Source organism: Chiroxiphia lanceolata, chromosome 1, assembly GCF_009829145.1.
Source record: "Chiroxiphia lanceolata isolate bChiLan1 chromosome 1, bChiLan1.pri, whole genome shotgun sequence".
NCBI classification, from domain to species: Eukaryota; Metazoa; Chordata; class Aves; order Passeriformes; family Pipridae; genus Chiroxiphia; species Chiroxiphia lanceolata.
This window is the reverse complement of record NC_045637.1, coordinates 52,775,377-52,796,124: the sequence shown is the minus strand read 5'-3', so window position 1 is coordinate 52,796,124 and position 20,748 is coordinate 52,775,377. Positions and strand designations below refer to the sequence as shown.

At 38.4% G+C, this 20,748-nt stretch overlaps 1 protein-coding gene across 11 annotated transcripts in view; it reads right to left on the bottom strand.

Annotated features, from left to right (window-relative positions):
- Positions 1 to 1,725: 1,725 nt before the first annotated feature.
- The window catches only part of PTPRM (protein tyrosine phosphatase receptor type M), a 457,694-nt gene continuing 438,671 nt past the window's right edge, over positions 1,726 to 20,748 (bottom strand). For all 11 annotated transcript variants that reach the window (XM_032690775.1, XM_032690785.1, XM_032690804.1 and 8 more), the window contains 9 exons: positions 18,197 to 18,351; positions 17,734 to 17,869; positions 17,005 to 17,154; positions 16,356 to 16,529; positions 13,996 to 14,127; positions 10,810 to 10,935; positions 8,855 to 9,018; positions 6,882 to 7,017; positions 1,726 to 2,623 (listed from right to left, as the gene is read on the bottom strand). In XM_032690775.1, coding sequence (XP_032546666.1) covers positions 2,570 to 2,623; positions 6,882 to 7,017; positions 8,855 to 9,018; positions 10,810 to 10,935; positions 13,996 to 14,127; positions 16,356 to 16,529; positions 17,005 to 17,154; positions 17,734 to 17,869; positions 18,197 to 18,351 — 1,227 coding nt within the window. In that variant the 3' untranslated portion in view covers positions 1,726 to 2,569. The remainder of the gene's footprint in view (positions 2,624 to 6,881; positions 7,018 to 8,854; positions 9,019 to 10,809; positions 10,936 to 13,995; positions 14,128 to 16,355; positions 16,530 to 17,004; positions 17,155 to 17,733; positions 17,870 to 18,196; positions 18,352 to 20,748) is intronic.

The window sequence follows — 20,748 nt, the reverse complement described above, 5'->3', positions numbered from 1 at the left end:
CACATTCTGCAACAGGCTGAAGGTTTATCCAAGGACCATCATTCTTCTCAGCACTGGGGTTGTTTTTGCTAAGTTCTTCAGTACCTCTGTGCAATTTATAGCAATGGCCAGTATGTGCCAGCTACATTTTAAAGCAATTTTAAAAGAGATGCTTTCCAGCTGCAGAGGAAACCGATCCTCGTGTCTTCAGATCTGAATTTTGGGAGTGGTTTTGAACTGGGAGTTGACAAGCTGTGAGTCATTCTGTCCAAGCTGGATCTGTTAGATTTAGAGGTTCTCAAAACATGTTGGCTGATACATTTATATAGCTACTACCCCCATTCCAGATGGCTAGCACGTTAAAAGGATCATTTTAAGAGCTGAAATACTGTGCAGTCTGACACTTCCATGAATTTGGTTTGGAAGGCTTCAGTATTGAGCAGTTGCTCTGCCTGCAATGTCTCCTTGACACCTCTGGGTGAGAGGAAGTTCTGCAGTTCCAGCAGATGGTGCAGCAAGCCATTTCTGGCTCATTTCTCCTTTTTGCTGCTTTGTTGCTGCACCTCTTGCATCCATAAACACCAGGCAATTCCCAGCACGTTCAGACACCTGTGCGTGCTTCGTAGAAAGGGGAACCATCCAAATGCAGTGAAGGTCAGTAAAGCTATTCGCAGGACAGGCAAGAGCTTTAATGCTTTAACTTGTCCAGTGGCAGTCCTGACAACAACTCTAGTAACAGAGCACTTTCATGAAATTTTTAACAACTTCCAACCCCCTGCCCACCCCCAGTCACTCTAGTATTGGCATCTTTAACATCTTAAAGAAGAGGAATTGCAGTCATTATTCCCAAGAACAAGTGCACCGTCACCCCTTTCGCAGCAGCAGCAGCAGAGACAGAGCGAATGGCAGGGAATGCCCAGGGCTGCAGAGGGATGCTGTGACAAGACTGAGCACCACTAACCCAAATCATCTCTTCTTCAGAGCAGGGCATCTTTCAGGTTCTGCATTTGTGCATGTGCATCTTTAAATATATGTTCCACTTTTTTTATATACTGGCATGGCACAACTTTGCTCTGGTGAGACCCCACCTGGAGTGCTGCATTTGGCTGCAGGGTCCCCAGCACAGGAAGGACATCAACCTGTAGGACCAAGTCCAGAGGAGGGCCACCAAGTTGATTACACAAATTCAGCACCTCTCCTATGAGGAAGGGCTAAGAGAATTGGGTTTATTCAGCCTGGAAAAGAGAAGGCTTCAGGGTGACTTAATGCGACCTTCAGGTACCTGAAGGGAGCCTATGAGAAAGATGGAGAAGGACTTTCACAAGAGCATGTAGTGAGAGGACAAGAGGGAATGGCTTCAAACTGAAAGAGAGTAGGTTTAGATTAGGTATTAGGAAAAAATGCTTTACTGTGAGGGTGGTGAGACACTGGAACAGGTTGCCCAGGAAAGTTGTGGATGCCCCATCCCTGAAAGTGTTCAAGGCCAGGCTGGATGTGGCTCTGAGTAACCTAGCCTAGTGGAAGATGTCCCTGCTCATGGCAGGGAGTTTGACTAGATGATCTTTAAGGTCTTTTCCATTCTATGATTCCATGATTCTATGATTCTATGACCTTGCTATTGGCTGGATCAGCACTGGATCACATAATAAACACGCTCTGGAGGTAGCTCAGTGTTTACTAGATTTAATCTGAAAAGAGGCTTAGTTGAAGGCTCTCAGATGCCAAGAGATACTAAATTAAACGAGATTTTATCATGTATGTAATTATTTATTGAGCTGAGAATCCATACAAGGTAAACAAATGTTTACACTATCATACAGTAAGCATTTCCAGGGCTTAATAAAAATGATTGTCACTCACTGTGCTTCACAAAAAAATCATTTTAATGAATAAATAATTTGATGAAATCAAAAAATATTTACAATATAAACAAATGAAAAAGCTTTGGATATATTAATCTGAACATCCTGTATTTTGCATTTCCTAACTGTATTTCACTCAAGATTCTCTCTCTGAAATGGGACAAAGTGGACAGAAATTACAACTCAACAAAGTTAACATGATTTGGTACATTTCTTTCTGTTAGTTCAGATAAGCTACATATGATTAATTTATTATGCACGTGTTAGAATACAAATATAACTAAAATAATATATTATCAAAAATGCCAGACAGCATTCTCCACAGAACAGAAATGTACACTAGGCTGTGACAATAACTGAGAATCACAGGCAACGAAATATAACAGAAAAGTACAAATTCCTTCATAAGAATATAATTGTGCTCTCTTATTTACCAGAGGACTATGCTGCTTCACCACATCAATGGCTATGTATGAATACGGTGTTCAACAACTGCCATGTGGTTTGGTGTACGTTCATATGGGTGTCAAGCAGCGGCATTATAGTGGGAAACGGGCAGTGCAAGCGGTTTTATAAACACGTTTTTGGGCTCTTAAAAAGAGCCAATTATACAAAGCAGTATAAGCATAACACTGAGAAGTCTTCATCTCATTTACAAAGATATCATGAAGCGACTTGCTTTGTTTGTGGTGGTGAAAGGAGGAACTTTGTCTGTGCTGTTTATACAATCAGCCAGAATTCAAGTATTCCAAAGCCACTTCATAGCAGAATTTGTATTGATCCTGAAAAATCAAAAGAAAACCACAAAGTCAGTTACTGAAGAAACTTAATTAAGGGGATCAATATTTCTCTTCTGTTCAAATTATTTACTATCAGCTGTTGTTAATGGGAACCAGTTTGCAAATCCAATTTATATTCAGATAAGAAAATCTTTATATTAACCAGACAATAGACACTACACATGGTAATTTACGGTACTGCTTATGTTAGATGTGTATTCAGCTGCTCTAATGCACTTGCATGAGAAAAAGTAGCTGCATGTAAGCACATTGACTTGCAACCCTTCTGTCATCTGTCAAAATGCTCATGTAGCCCTTTACGAGAATTGTAGCTATTGAAATTCCTCCCTGGAAATGTTTATCTTAAAATAGATCCCGTGTTTAGTAGTTCCCAGATTGTAACTTTTATTTTAATGTCACTCATACACTTGCTACATTTCAGGGCAAGAGCCACTTACTGCTGGTCCTCTACATGCAGCCCAGACCCAGTCTGAAAGTCTGTCCCCTATCCAGTGCAATAGGCTTGTGAGATCAAGCCTGAGCTAAATTAGTTGAATTCATTCCAGTTTATTTTTAGCAATTAACCGTGATGCACAAGTTAGGCTCATAACAGAGTAAGTTTTCAGGGGCCATACCTGTGCTCCAAACACAGACCTGCTGTTTTTATTTGCAACTGTGTGGAGAGTAAATCCCAGGGAAATCCCCTTCCTGAGGGATATAAACCCAGTCTGCATCCTTCAGGGACAAATGGTCATGACTTGGCCCCCTTCACATCTTCAGCAGAACAGAGAAGCCAAATGCTTTTGACTGACCTTTGCCCATTCTGCAACTTTTAATGATGCACCTTTTAAATGATGCAGTCACTGATGCCTTCACAGTTTTGTATATGCACAAATATCCCTCTTATGTTTTCATTCTTGCTACTTGCAATACTATAAATATTCAAATGAAACAAAAAACCTGAAAGAAACAGTAGGTGCAGATTCCCTGAATCCAAGGGCTCTGGCTTTTGAAAATTCAATTTGGAAACACCTGCCAGTTTTATGACTATTTCTGATACTGAAATACCTCTTTTACTTATGCACTTTAATCAATTAATGAAAAGATAACTAGGCACATACTGTCATCTAGGAACAACAACAGACTTAACTAGCTGAGAGCACTCAACCTTCCCCATCCCCACTTCACAAGTAGGAAGATGACAATTACTCTTTTCAATGAAGGAAACATTTTAGAGGATTAAATCTTTTGGCCTGTACTTGTGTCTTTGGGTCACATTTTAGCTGAGAATAGAGTCCACCTTAACATGTGGAAGACCATGTGCTATTACAATAAACAAAGAGCCATCAACAAGCATGGAACATTTCCAAGTTCTTTTGTTGAGAGCTTTGACTTTAAAAGAAAACAAGGTTCACATATAACCTAAGTGATGAACGAGTTGTATGTGAGGTTTTAAGATCCTGCAAGGTTCCATAAACTCCTTGTGCCTTCTTCAGAATGAGAAAATAATAAAAAAAAAGTAGAAAGGAAAGGAGTATTATATAAATTCCTTTTCTGCTTTTATTGCATATATGTTTCTAAACAAATGGAAATTATTCTATAACTACATAACAGATCAAAACAAGAGATCAGCCACTCATCCACTTCTACTCTTCCATGCTCATTTTATGCTGATTTACTGATCCAGCTGAATAAATGTCATTTTTAGTAAACAGGATACCTGTCTTAAAGAGCAGACATATATTATTTCCCACTGCCTTCACTCATGAGTGTCTTTTGTACATTTTTATTATTCACTTGATGGTGGATATTAAAAGAGGTATATTTAAAATTTTTTTCTAGGACACCTACATGTAAGTCGAATAACATTTATCACAAAATGCTCTGGGCATTCCATAATAGAGATTTTGTAATACCAAGTGTTACCTTTGTATGATGGCTGAAAAATTTCATAGATTTCCATATTGTATGGATGTGGTATTCAAATTTTTACACTTGGAGTAAAACCAAAGGTTTCAATGAAATAAGAGATGAATCTCTAAGTATTTTAGCTTGTCAGAAAATGCCCAACAGGTATTGATAAAGCAGTCTTAAAACTATTTTTGTGAAATACTGTCATGTTTCTGAGCATTTAATCTTTTACCATAAAATTTCACAAGGTAAATGAATATTATTGTTCTCACTTTTCAGATATGAAAACTGAGGCAAAGACAGATTAATGTAAGAAAGGTAATAAAGGATAAATTCAGTAACAGGAGTAGGAAAAAAAATCATGTGTCGCAATTCCCTTATACCATGAAGCATTCTACTTGAAAATCATAACCTTGCTAATTCAAATATTTGTTCCTACAAGGCAGCAGACCAAGACTGAAGAGATGTCATTCTAACTCTGCTCAGTCAGTGCATTACGTGATAATGGGGAAAATTCTGATTGTCCCCTGCCTCCATTCCGCTGTCTGTAAAATAAGAAAAACAATACTGATCTCCTTCACAAGTGCTTTGAAATTCCAAAAAAAAAGAAGTCCTTACAAGGCCTTTCAATGCCTTCCAGATATTCTCAATAACACTCTCAATTTACTAAAAGGTACTTTTATATTCTAAAATAATACACTTAGCTTTTGATTAAAAAAATTCTCTTCTGCAAAATGGAGACAGCTGCCTGACAAATCTATAGCTGGAGAACTGTCACAAATGGGAATTTATAGAGCGCATTTTCTTCAACTGTACATCTTCACACAGGTAATTTTCTTTTTTATTTCTATAAAATAAATGAATAAGATATCAGTGTGTTCTGTGGACTTGAGCTCTGGGAGAATGGGGAACAGCAGGCCTGCCAAGTCTCTGTCCAAACTATACTACCTGAATGAAGATGTAGGACATTTTTCTTAATATCTAGGAAATAAAAATGTATGGTTCTTAGCATGATGATTCTCCTCCTGAGAATATAAACTAGAGGAAAAGAAGCCAACTAAGTTGCTCCCTCCCCAGTGAAAGCTTGGTAGTTTCTCACTGATTCAGGATTCACAGTTCCACGTTGCTGGCTCATGGTCCTATGGTACTGCTTGTAATTCCCGCTCCTTGCTTTGCATAGCTGACAAAATCTGGTCTTTTTCCACGTGCCTGGCCAGAGCAGGGCCAGGGGAGGGTCTTGGACTTCACAGGCAGGCTGGAAGGGAGCACTGAGATGGGGGATGTGGTGGCAGCCCTTCTTCCACATGAGAGATGGGGCACAGTGATACATGTGGTGGGGAGGTGAATATCCCTGCCCATCTCCACATGCACCTGAAAACCTCACTCTTTCTGCCCATTCTCCAGTGTGTTTTGCACTTGGACATTGCTGGCTCACCTGAGGGGGGATCTCCCCTAAAATTACAAGAGCTTGGGTCATCTTAGTGAGATGCCTCCTGCCTCACCCTGGGCATGCTGTAGAAAAGTTGCTAAAATGACCCAAACTTGTTTAACCAGCACTTGCAAAATTGGATTGGATTGGGTTAGCATCCCTGAAAGCACCCACATGCTGCTTCCTCCTGACTATGACATTAAATCAAATACAGCTGCCTCTTAAGCAGCCACCTCTGCAGCAGGATGTTGTAAAACAGTGTCTTTTATAGCCCAGGTTTCAGAACAGGGTATTACACTACACCCATCCCCAAGTACAAAACTACACACTGGAGTGTAAGAACCTGCTGGTTTAAGCTGTTCTGCAGCTCTTCTGGCATAGCAGCTGGCACTTCAGCAATTCTCCTTTTAAAAAAAAAGCTCATAAAACACTCTCTAGGAAAATAATTGCACATGGCCCCCTGTTTCTGAACTTCTTTAATCTTTCTATGAGATAGAGCAACCATAATTAAATGCAATATTCTGGATGTCAAACTGAAATTCATGGCTTTGATAAATATTAGGTGATTAAGCTATTTATAAAATATATAATTTGAAAATCTGGCATTTCATTTTACATAACTATTATTTCTACCATGCAAGGGCTGCTCTCCACTTGGCTCAGCCTGCTAGAAAAGAAAATTAATAAGGATGTTCATCTGAAAGTTTAAAACTCTTAAAAAATTCAAACGAATGGAGACAAAGTCTCCTTGGGAAAAAAGCAGTGTAAAAATACTCTTACAAGTGAAGTGACTTCATTATCCCCTTTGAAAATGACTTGCTTGCTTTGTGAACAACTCCCATTGCAAAATGGGAAATCTTACTGAGTCTTCTGAGAAAAAGGAACATTTTCTATTTAGTGGTGCAGTTAAAAAGCTCATACCAGAAGGTCCACCATGTTAGGCTTATTATTCCTCAGTGTTTTCACAGCATGGAATACGTCAACAGCCCTCTGATGTCGAAGCATTTCACAAACAATACTGATTGCACAAAATGTCCCACTGCGGCCACCTCCATTCCTACAATAAAAGCGATAAAATGGCTCAGTTACAATTGAGTCTAAGTTTGTACAGCAACAGGGATGGCTACAGAACACGTGAGTTCCAGCAGGGAGAAGCCACAGAGCATTCCTGGCCTCCAAGGCTACTGAACTCTAGGCAAAACACACATTTTAACTGAAATTAATGTGATGAAAGATCTCAAAGCTATGATTCAGAATTCAGCAGGCTGACAGCCTGAAGGGAATTGAATGGCTGAGTTTTACACCACTCTTTAGTGAACACTTGAGACAGCGATGCTAAAATAGGGACAAAGTCCTTTTAGATTCAGTTCAACGCTGCTTTGCACTGTAAACATACATGGTTGCAATGAGCATCAGGCCTGGAAATGCTCTCACCCACTGGCAGCAGGCAGAGGGGATACCTTTTTTCGAAAGGACTGCTTTTAAAAAGTGTATCTAGTTCCCCTCCACCCACAGTATCAGAGGATGAGAACCCGAAGTGACTTGCTAACAAAGGAGCCAGGCACAAATGCTCATACGCATGATCAAATACAGCATTTAATAACACTTTATCCGTGGTTATTTTTAATCTTCAAGAGAATCTCTTTCTTTCTGGAAACCCCATTATTTCTACCGCAATTCTAATCAGAATTTTTAGGCCGCGCTTCACTGAAAATAATAAACCTTAATAATTACCAGAGCGCAGACTAGTTAGGTAGCAGGTCTTTCAAACCAGCTTCGCAAATGGTTGATTTTCAAAGGAAGATACAACATTGCACATCTGTCACATCCAGGCAGTATGAAAAGAATGCTCTCTGCTGCCAAAACATTGCCTGATATTGTGGGACTCTTTGAGAATTTTAATTAAAATAAAGTAATTTAAAAGAATTATATTAGAGCTTTTTCTTTCTCTACTGCCTGGAAGTGACGCATGTGTGATGTTGTACAACTATTTAATATCATCAGCCACCTCAGAGATAACAGTAATTTGCACTTCAAAAGGATCTTTTCAGCTAAAGATCTCAAAACATTAATTAATCACACTGCACAATGCTTCTTTGATGAAAGTATTATTATCCCCATTCTACAGATGGAGAAACTGAAGAGCAATGACTTGTTCAAGGTCAGTGATACTGGGAATTATTATTATATTCTTAGATTTTCCTCCATCATTCTAACATGGGGTCCCAACTTTCGAACATGGTTTTCCTATTACCATGACTCTTTTCCATCATGGCAGCACCTTTAAACAGATGTTTGGAGGAAGATGAATATAACTTCAAGCACTGAAGACTTGATCTCAAAAGATCGGCTACTGCTGAGAGCAAACAGCACGTACAGGTATTAAATCATATCAAAAGGAGGATGGTGGCAGAGTGGATGAGAGTCTGCATCAGTGGATCACAAAATCACAGGAGGACAAAAATACATAACATTATTAGAGAAAGGTAAGGCAATTACAGCATGATTGTAACTGGTCTATCATACCACTTTTGCTTCTGTGCTTTATGAGTGGAAGAGAAATCACCCTTCAATGCTACCTATTTCTACAGTTCTTATCTCTAGAAATAAAAGGTACATTGTTCTGAAGGTACAATTCTGATTCACTGTGAATAAATATGCAACTTTTCCATTTGCAAAAGTCCCTGGACATTTTTATATAAAATAGAGTTAACTTGTACCCATCATCTTCTCACAGGGGTCTAACAAAGGACAGAGAAGGAATTATGCAATACTGTATTATGCAGTTCCAGAATAGATAGATGCCTCTTCATCTCTTCACAAATCTTTTAAAATCTGGCATAAATTCTGTAACAGTATTCCCCTGCTTTCTCTCTTCCTTTTCCAGTACTTACAAGCAATGTACAACTGTGCGTCCCTCTCCCCCATTGTATTCTTCCTGCCACTTATCCACTTGACGGATGAGCTTCAAGAAGGAGCGCTTAGAAACCGGAGTGTCTCTGTACATGGGCCATCCCAGGAATTGGAACTGTTGCACCATCCGATAGCCGTCTTGGGGCTGTAGAGATTCAGAAAAAAGCAGGAAAAATAACAGCATTTTTGGGGGGGGTAAATAATTTAGATATTTGAATCAGCAAGGAAAGTTGTTCAAGCAGATGATTGCTAAAAAACTGCTAATGTAATTTCAACTGCTCTTGAGGACTTATGACTTTTAATTTCCAACTAAGTTATTAGAACAAGAATTTTTAAATAGAGTGCTATACAAATAGTCTGGAATAGAGCAATAGTACAGCTGCATGATCAAGCAAATAATTAATTAATATTATAGCAGGAACTTGGTAGCAAAGATGGAGCTGCAACACAACTTCAGTTCTATACCCTTTTCACATACACGCTTCAGTAATTTTAAGAACGTTTATGTGTTTTTGCCTTTTTTTTGTAAGAAAGGTCAAAAGCTTTCAAGATATTTTGAAGCAGGAAACATTAAAAAAACCAAACAGAACCCTCAGATGTTTCTGGCTTATAAAATATATCTAACTATATTTTGTTTTATTGTGTTCTATTGCAGCAGTCAGAACCCCTTTGGTGAAACGTTACTGAACAGTTGCTTTATGGTGATTTAAAATAAAAAAGGAGCACAGAACAAGTGTTAGTGGCAGAAAACTAGTCCTTTGAAAAGGACATAATAAACATGCACATGAAAACTGGTTTTGTAGTCTACAATTTGCCACTTCTGTGCAAAGTGAGGGCATTTTAGTGCCACTCTTAAAATGAACGACACACAGAAATGTTGACATTACATTTTATTCTCTAGAGTTAGAGTTAATAGAGAGCATGTAAGATTAACAAGATACAGGAATAAACCAAACTGGATGCAGCATTAGGTATGTTCTCCAACCAGTTTTGTCTGCTTTATGTCAAAATTTGGAATTTACTGATTTCCTGTCCAGTTGCTTTCAGCTGATGGCCCCTCTTCCCAAAGCACAGCAGCCAGACCCAGCGCCTGCTGAAGCTCACATTAACGGTGCTGGAGATTGTGTTTTCATATTGCCACACTTACTGAGAATACCAGGCCTTCATAGTATTAAAGTATCTTGAAGTTTACAATCTGTTTCCCTGTTTAGATATTAGCATATATTTGGGTGTGGTTTTGGAGTCTTTCACTGTACTGAGAGGTACCAGATCTCAGGGCAGTTCTTGATTTTTTTCAGGAGGGAGTGCTACTTATTCCCAGCTATGGCTCTTTTGTGATCGATACCAGCCTAATGCAAAGGCTCCCTGGATGGGAAGAGATGCCTGGTCTGCGGTGCAATCTTTTTTCCTCTCAGCTTGAAAGACATGCCTCGTTTAGTCTTCTATCACCTTTATGGGAGCATAAAAGCTCGATATGAGAACCCACTTGCCCCTCTGAAGCTCTTACATAATTTATGAAGTGTGTTTAGTGGGACAGGATGTTCACTAAGCTTGGGACTGCTACTGAAAAACATGCCTGGTATTGGTGCACAGCTTTCTTCACATGACACAAGATACAAATATGCAAGATGGCCCATTTCAACCCGCTGAAAACAGCACTAGTTTCAGCATTTCCTGGCTACCATACAGTCTGAATACTGCATTTATTTCATTTGCATTTAACACACTTATGATATGCATTAAAATATTTCTTGCTTATACATAGAAGGATTTTTTTCTCATTCATTATGGTGTGACTCAGTATTGCACCATTGCTTTCAAATAAGTAAGCTGAAAAATGAAAATTGTTCTATGTGAGTTTAACTTTCATTTTTTTGATTTGAGTGAAGTCAATTCATCTACTGATACAGAATTGTTTTGCAAATAACATCCTTACTCTGGCTGCATTATAAATTCGAAATATCCGGCTGATTATGTCTTCTTCTAAATCAGCTGATACAAACTCCACCTGAATAGGACCGTGCCGGTGTACTCCATTTTCTGGCCAGTACTGAGGGCATAGCTAGAGAAGACCATGAACAAAAAAGAATGCAGTTAATAATTTTGAATTTCATGCTACCTCAACATACTTTTTTGTATTTTAATTTGTGATACATGTATTACTGAAATTCTAGTACAATATCTTTATAAAATACAAAATCTTCCACCAGTTTTGAACACTGCTTCTACAACGCCTTTTCATGTAACTGAACATACTATTTCTTGCTGCTGCACTTGCTGTTCTCTGGTATTTGGAGTAAAACACTTCTGACACTCAATGTTAATTCTGCAATGCATTTTGACAAGACAGGAGATACTGACAAGTATTACCATATCTCAGAGACAGTGTGGAGCCTAAAGACCAAAGGCCTGGTATCTCCAACTGCCCTGAAAGGTTACTATTAATTCAAGCTACATTAGAATGTGTGATTTATACTATGAAGGGTTCATCAATTCTCAAAACTGAGGGCTTAACGTTTACATCTGTTTCACCCGTGAGCAGTGATATCAGCATTCCTTTAAATTTTCAACAAGTGCCTAATTTCTTCTGTGAATGACACCTGAAAATATAATCATGCTTTCTTCAGTGCTCAGAAGAACTAGTTCTAGGTACCTAAAGATCACAAAGTAATATTACCATTATCTTGCACAGTTTTAGTGTCTAATAATATATGATGGCTTAATCCAGGAACCAATTATCATCTATGTTAATACTTTAAAGATTAAATCAACACTTCGCAAGGAGGTTTTTGAAGCTAGACTCTGCCTGTCCATTTTTTCTTCATGAAAATCCTAATGTTTTTTTTTTGCCAGGGATATTTAGAGCAGTTCAAGCACATAGCTTTTGTAAGCATTCACCAAAATTAAATATGAACTCATGAAATTTTGTTTGCTTGCAGAAGCATTGATGTCAGATTTGGAACTTTTTATTTTCATTCAGTAAAACAGCTGTGGTCTTCATTCTGCTGCATTGCTGTTGGTGATCCAGAGCAGAGCTGACAAATCACATTTACTCCAGATGTTGTTTTGCATTTCTTATAACACTTAGTCCTCAACAAAGCTGTTTAGAGATGGCTACATTTTAGGAAAACATAATCATTTACTACATCAATTAAAATGAAAACAGGGTCTGATTTGCAGGAGATCACTTTAACAAGTTAAAACCAGGAATTTCAAGCAGAAAAATAAATTTTCATTTATTTTAACCCCCCTCTATGATTTGGTCTGCTGAGCAAACTGCTTTCCAAATACTGTCTAAATCTTTCACAAATTTTTTTTTATGAAACATGCTAGTGTACAGGATAACAAAATAAAATGCATACAAGTGGTGCAAATTCCAGTGCTCAGATCATTTAACATGTGCACAATTTAGGACACATGTTCCAAATACACAGGAATACTGCTTTACAGATATTTGACAAATACTTAAATGATAAAAAGCGAAGATGTTTGCTGGAGCTGTTTTAGGAAACCAAGATTTTCAATTTCTAAAGAAACCAAAAGCATTTAGGTCTGCACATTTTGCATGCAAGTGATACTAGCAACTCTCTTTAAGCCAGAGTCACTGTAGAGGGTTGAATTTCATTTCCCAATAGAGCATAACAATCCACATAAATGGTAATATGGAAACAGAACTTTAAACACTTCATATATACATAAATAATAATGATAACAGTAATTATTAATAAATCTGAATAGAATGCATGTTTTTAATAAGCTGTGCCCTTTCTCCACTTCTGTTTGCTCTGAGGGTTTTGAGATTTATTCCTAATGAAAAGATTGTTACTCACATTAGAGGTAAAAGGTTTAACATACTGCAGAGGCAGGTGCATTAACTGCATATCCCAATAGCTTTTAAATCCTGTGAGGGTAATAAATGCTTGAAATAGCCATGCTCTATTGTAAATTCAAAACACATCTGACAAATTAAAAAAACTCTGTTCAGCAGTCCCTAACAGCCTGACTCCCTCGAGTCTTTCCTTATTCACTCAGAAAATAATCTTAGATTCATGAATAAAAGTTTTGTCTTTCATTTCTGTTTTTTCTCCCTGTAGACAGTGAAGGGTTTGAAATCAGAAATTCAGTCTTTAAAATAGCGTGTGGAATTCCTACAAGTTCCTTTGAAAGACCAAACGGAAGATTAGTATCTTTTAAAAACAAATTCTACATGTTAAAATTTTTTTCTAAGAGTGCGCAATACTGAACAAAGCTAAAAAGATTTTTTATCATATCACAAATAAAAATGACATGCAGTCTTCTATAAAAAAATCTATAATTGCTCTTAACCAATAATTAACAAATATCTACATATTAGGAATCCAGATTACCACCACATTATTCCAGCAGAGGGCTGGTGCAATTTTTTGGAACTAAGGAAATTATATCTGTGTAAGAACTTGGAATTGCACAGTTGTGACCCAGGTTCTAGGATGCTTAGTGATTAATCCTAGTGATTAAATTGCCAAACCAGTAGGTTCGGTTTTCCTATTTTCTGAACAACATCTACAGCATTGTACAACCCTTTTGTAAGGTAATTACATTCCCCCACACATTCCATTGCCCTGTTTTCTCTTAGGAAGGAAGCTTAGTCTCCAATCTTGTTTAGATCCTATCTCCTTGCTAATGACGACATCATTTTGTGCAAAACACAACACAGATTTTCACACTGGGAACATCTATTTCCCTGGTAAGCAGACCAAGGTCATTGACCTGTATCAGGCAGGCTAATGAATAGCTGTTGGCTTCTGTTTGTGACTTTTGGCTATCGTTAGTACGTTTCAGACTTGAGTCAGAATTTCACAGCCATCATTTTTGGGTTTTAGCAGCTCTTCCCAAACCATGTTCTCTTAGAATAAATTACAGGCGCATGCACTTATGTGTGCGTGCATTAAGATTTTGGTGGAGAAGCTGCTGATGGTCTGATTTATTCCGCTTTCCCTAAGTGTATCCGTAAGCTACAGATCAATTTTTTAGCATGTAAGTATTTAATGATGTTTTATAAAACTAATTGCATCCTAAAGCTCTTCTGAAATGCTGAAGCACTAGCTCTACTCTTTTGAATGAAGCAGTTTTCTGGACTTACTTGTGCAGGATCTACATCATTCAGCATAACTATTGAAGTGCAGTGATAATCTAGGACCAGTCTCCAGAAATCTTTGACGGTATTTGGTAAAGGATGCTGTGTAACTATAAAAGCTGATGGTTGCTTGTAGCTCTGCAAAGAAGTAACGAGACAATGAGAAGAATGGTAAGAGGTAAAAATTCATTTAGCAGAATGTCAGTCATAGCCCCAAAACTTTGGGACTGAAAGCATTATTGCTATTTTCTATATAATTAATATATTGTTTTCAGCTCTTTCTTGAGATCTTATATGCTTCAAAGTTAATAAATTGCATTTGGGCAGAATATAACTTCTGCAGATGTTATATTTCTAAAATGTATTTCATGCCACAGGCATAGAGTAAAATCATAGAGTTGCTTCCAACTCAACTCATACAAAATTTTGAGCAACGGGTTTGTTTTGAGCTGCTAATGGACAGATTAATCTTCGATGTTTGCATTTAGCTCTAAATTTGAATGATGTCTGTGAAAGGAAATATCTAGTTATTTTTCAGAAATATTATTGAAATTCTGGTCTATCTGACAGCACTGAGGATACCCAGGGGATAAATTTTAGTGCTCTTTGTTTCTTTTAGTACCAGAATATGTCATTGACTGAGCTGTTTGTTGGAACTTTTCCACTGTGGATCTCAAACTAGCATTTTCACTTACATCCTCCTGAGTAGAAGGCTAGCGTGGCCATACTGGAGCCATTGCTGGGATGGGGTGCCACTGCCTTCATTAAGGAGGGGGGGGAAGTCTCTACAGGCCTTGAACCGAAGCATTTGTACCACAACAGAGATACAATCTGATCAGCTATTTGCAGACACGTGTTGTGGTTCTTGGGGCTGTCCTGTGCAGGGCCAGGATTTGGACTTTGACCTGCTGGGTGCCAAGAAGATGGTGCCAGGCTCTTTTCAGTGGTGCTCAGCAACACAACAAGGAACAATGGCCATAAACAAAAACACAAGAAGTTCCAACCTGAACATGAGGAAGAACTTCATTACATTGAGGGTGGCAGAGCACTGGAACAGGCTGCTTAGGGAACTCGTGGAGTCTCTCTCTCTCTGTAGACATTCAAAACCCACCTGGAGGTGTTCCTGTGTAACCTGCTCTAGGTGATCTTGCCTTGGCAGGGGGGTTGCATTAGATGATCTCCAAAGGTCTCTTCCAACCCTAAAAATTCTGTGATCCTATGATCCTTATGGGTCCCTTCCAACTTAGGATATTTTATGACTCTATGATCTCTCTTTCAGAGATGTTGTTTCAGCAGTGAAAAAGGGAAGAATCTTCAAAGCAAATATTAAGGGATGGCTCTTTCTGAGCATTACGTAATTCACAGAACAAATGGTGATGAACTCTCCAGGAAAAAAGACAATGTAAGGGCATGGTTGCAAATTGCCGATTAAGAAAGCTCTGTTCTAATATGAAATGTCATTGACCTACTCTGAGAATCTAGAGAAGTCACTTAAACTTTTGTTCTCAGTTTCTCTGCATAGACAAACATAAAGATACTACTCTACTCCTACCTTTTCACAGGAGTGTTTTGAACTTAGGCTTATTTTAGGAAAAGGCTTTGAGAACTTGGAAGGAAAGAAATTCAAAAACTGCTATAAACTGTTATTACTCTAGCTTCACTTTTTAAAAAGGCCATTTACAATGTGTTAGTTCTTTGCTAACCTCTGTTTTCTTGTTGTTTATGTGTTTGACAAATGTAATGACTACAGCTCTAAATCATCAAAAATAGACTACAAATATGTACAGACTGTAAAAGCAGTTTAAGTGTCTTTTTACTGTTACTCTATTAGCAGATTAGAATTACCATAGATGTACTTGGAAAAAAAATCCACGCACACATGAAGAGAAACCATTCATTCAAACAGAAATAAATGGAAAGACTGAAGTAATGGCTTGTGTACTATCTTGTGCTGACAGACAATTACTTTTTTGTTAATTACTGTTTAAATTATAAACAAAGGGAACTGAAATATTGCTGCAAACCTTATTATTCTATTTAACTGCCTTAATCTCTTAATAGGTAACTCTTGTTTTCCTAGGCCAGATGGTTAAAAATTCAAGCACTAGGGAGAAATCCAGACAGATTTAATTTATCAAAACTCCCTGAATTGCTCTCTGCTCATGGCTTTGGAACCTTGGCTGTGACATAACATATGTGTGATCCTAAATGTACTTGGAGGTTTAAAGATTTTGTGTCATGCTTTTGGAAAACAAAACAAGCTAGAAGGATTTCAGTCTTCTTATGCTGACTCCATTTTCTGGCATTGCTCAGTTTGTAGGGCTGCTTATTCCCTTTTTATTATTAATGATATAGTAGAGACTTACATCCATCAGTGCAGCATTGATGTAGTTACTGCTCTCCCCATCTATCGTTATGAGGAAAGGCAGGCATCTGTCTGGAGGCAGAACATCCATACAACGATTCTTTTCATGATTTCGTGGTAAAAGAGCTATGCTGCAGTCTTCTACACGCAGTGTCGGAGTCACCATATTTAAAGTCTTTCAAAAAGAGTAAACAATACAACCGAAAAAATTAACACAGCAGTGAAAGCAACCCAAAATATTTAAGAATAGATCAGCTCAGCATTCAATTTCAGTGGGAATCAATATGCAGAGAAATGAAAACACATCACAGTCAGCAGGGTTTGGAAGAAAAAAAAAATCCTGGAAGCAAACAGATCTGAAAAATAACCTCAAAGAGAGCTGCAGAGTAACCTGCCTTCTAGAGAAAGGACAGTAGAAAGAATTGACATATTTCCCTTGAGTAAAAACAATATTTTACAACTACCCCATTGCATTCTTTCATGATTCAGCATCAGTCAAGAGCAATGAGAGACAGGTTATTTTTCCCTTTTTGCAATCTTTCCCTCCCAGGCCTGGTCCACAATTCACATGGTTATGAATAAGCACTTAAGCAGAAGTCTTTAGTACAGATAAACTGTATGGCTTCTAGGCAATGTTAGCCACTACTTACCCTGAATTCCTCTTTGATTTGGCTGGAGTTAGTCTGAGGATCCAGTTTATTCATTTCGTAGTAAGCAGACCTAACTTGAGAAGCTGGAATAGATGTGTCCCCGCAAAGGCAGGCCTCCAGGATAGCATCATGGATGAATACATACTGTTCCTGGTAAAGTAATTAATATATATAGTTACTGACAGAGAGAGCTTAGGCTATTAGTATTTTTGTAAATAAAAAATAACAACTAATATGGTTTCTACTTCTCTCTTGAGTTTAACAGCACTGAAGCAAGACCAGAAGGAATAACCACAGCTAATGAAACGTTATCCCACTCATTTAGAAATTAGTATAGAAAGACTGACTTAAACTAACTACAAGTAGTTAGAGAAGTGCAGTAACACTCCATAATAAAATTCAGCATGTTTCTGTTATTCTCATTCCTCTACGCAGATCTGTAGGTGCTATCACATAACTGAGCCTCAACTAGATGTACTCCAGAATGAATCTTTCCCAGAGAGGAAACACTCGCTGTTTTCCTTTTTGTAAAAAAACCCACAGTGAACCTTCAATGCAGTGCAACTGTGCACTTGTTTGGGCAGGAATTCTTCAAGTTTGTGCGGGGATTATTTTCTGCATATGATTAAATAAACTACTTTCTGGAGGGTGCCAACTACAAAGCTCTATCTTTACGGGCTAGAAGAATATTTTTTTTGCAAAGCAGTACTCCAGTAGATTTAACAATACCTCGGTCTGCACCATGTTAACTCTCCGGGATCGAAGCTCTCTCACGCAATTGTATATGTCTACAACACCTTCTCTTTCTGCCATATCTAGCATGATGTCAATAACAATGAAGCATCCAGTTCTGCCAGCACCAGCACTGAAGTAAAAGAAAAGCACAGTTAATGTTTGGCAGTGTGTACTGGAAATGTGAGGTGTAATGGTTCATCTCACAGGTTGGATCATTACTCATTCAGTAATCATTGGATGATTACTGAAATGGAGCTAGGCATTTGCAGGACTTCAGACTTGATTTTTTACTCTTGTTTATATATTGCATATTTCATATATACGTATTTTTATACTTATTGTGGGTAGAGCTCCAGTGGCTTTAGCAACCTGCGTGGGGATGACGCAGTACAGGAGAAGCAAAAGTAGGTCCTGGGTTTAGCATAAAACACAACAGAGAGATTTCTATGTTACCTACCTGCAGTGAACAACCAGAGGGCCAGCATTTGGTGGGCTCTTGGATTTGACCTGCCGTACAAATCCCAGCAGGCCTGTCGCATGGTAGGGTACACCGTGGTCTGGCCAGCCAGTGAAGTGAAACTGACGTATTTCTCGAATCTCATGGGCACCTCTCTGTTGAAAAGGCAAGGGTCGAAAACTTCAAAAGCCTGAGCCTTGCTGAAAAGCATCCGCCCCCTACCAACACAATCTGTACAGACTGTTGGAGAGCTTTCGCATAGCAGGAGAGCAAGTTCAAAGGTTAGATATCAACTGGTTTTAAAGCCTTACAACAAAATTAAGTAAGCACTAGATTGGCTAGAAACCTTTAGCGACAAGATAGATGCTCATCTCTATATTTAAGCACTAGGTTGCTTTGCAAACTGTGGCCCTAAAATGCATGCCATGATCACAGAATAGGTCAGCAGCAAGGCTGAACATAGAGTACAGATGACTTTTTTCCCCACTGCTCTCCACAGGAGTTTTGCTGCTGACTTCAGGGAACTACAGCTTCAGCATGATTTTCCTTATCATTTGTCTCCTTCATTGGTCTGAAAGAAACAGCTGAATAGTAAGACACCTTTTTGCACCTCCAATCACAGGGACTGCATTTGTAGCCCTGCACATGCTAAACCTTCAGATGATTTGCCACAGTCCACGAGGATATGGATACAGTGAGACAGGTATGAATGAGAAGCTGATTGTGTAAGTAATTTCCCATGTGACTTTCGGGAGCAGTCTGGATATTAGAAGTGTGCATGCTAAGTTTTATTTTCTTAGTGCTTGTATTTTCCCTTCCCCCTCTAAAAATGTAGCTGCCAATATTTTATTCTTGTGAGAAATCCACAGACTGGAGGCCATCATACATACTTCATCAGCAAACAGCAAAATTATGGCATATCATATTTAGGCTGGACTAAATTTCTACAATATTAATAGTTTACCGTTTACAGTTTTTCTTCCTAAAGACATATTTCCTGTCTTGAGCTGGTTTGCCTATAAAAGGTCTTACTCTCCTTGCATAATAAGTAACATAAGCTTCCTAATTTATTACTAGTATGCATAGTCTGGGATTTTCGATGGTTGAGAAATTTTGGCCATGCCAGGGCTACGTGACTGGGGATAGTTTGGTGTATCTTGGAGTCTTTGATACTCTGACAGCTCAGGCTGGGGGTATGTGGAAACAGGGCATTTGCTCAGAGGAATATCTCATCTCCCTTGGAAACTGTGACACAAAAAGGCAGGCAAGGGAGAGGATTGAGTGCACACGCAACAGTGGTGTAGACTGAGGAGATCACATCCTTGCAACAGAAATGACCTTATCTCCTAAAAATCAATTTTAAAGCATATTGAAACCCAGGAATAGACAAAACAATTTGCATTTTAAGACAGTCTAGCAAACACATTCAAATGCAATTTCGTCTCTGTACTCTGGGGATTTCAGAGTGTGTTAGTTAACACATCTCTTTGCTACTGTAAACAAGACCTTCAACTTAAATAGCTGTGCGTAGGTAGGGTATCCATGTCTCAAACACTTTTATATTGCTTGTAACAACTGCTCACCATCCCCTAAGAAACAAAGATCCGATACAAAATAGCAATGCCATGACTACATAAGCTGAGGACTGAAGTGAGTGCCCCATGCAAATACTTCATGCTGTATGCAGCCCAAATTTTCAAACAATTTACAAAAAGCAAACTGCCCCTCCAAAACAATGTGCCCAGCTGTTGCACAGATTAGGTTATGTCCTCTGTATCTTGTGCATTAGTTTTGAAAAGGCTGTCTGTCATGCTGACTGCCTTTTTGTCTATTGTTGATAACAGCTACTTAGAGAAGGTTTTGTATATAGGGTACTTTTATAATGAGTTTTCTTATTATACCTCCAAAAAATGATTTTCATGTCTGTAGTTTCCTGCTGGTTTCTAAACCCAAAATAGCACCACAACTGTATGAATCATAAAGCATATGCTCAGCTTGGAAAGACTGTATTTTTTACTTTTTCTTTCCACTGAAACAAATGGTGTACATTGCTAACAAACCCTAGGATCTTAAAAAATGCTACAAATGCTTATGCTGCTGCTCTGTGTTACTATATGACTAATTCATCTGAGTTAACTATTGTACTGCTAAGGAACTGCTCCAAAGGAACTGCTCATTCACACAGTGCAAAGTGTATCTAGGAAGTGGTCTTCAGAATCAGGCTGCACTTTTGGGTTTAATTTTCTTAGCATTTTCCCCCTACTACTCAATATCCATTTAAAAAAATTAAAATAAGTGATCAATTTATCTTCAAAAAAATCAACTTCTAAACTGTACTTCAGGAGCATGTGAGGTGTTCATCAAGAAACAAAAAAGATGGTCAGAAGGGACCTCTGGAGGTCTGCAGTCCAACTTCCGACTCAGAGTGGGTCTATGGGCAACACTAGATCTGCCTAGCTGAGCCCTGATGACCTCCAAGAACAGGTTACCAAGAATGGAGATTCCACAAATTTTTTTGGGTAACCTACTCCAGCACTGCACTGCCCTCCTCC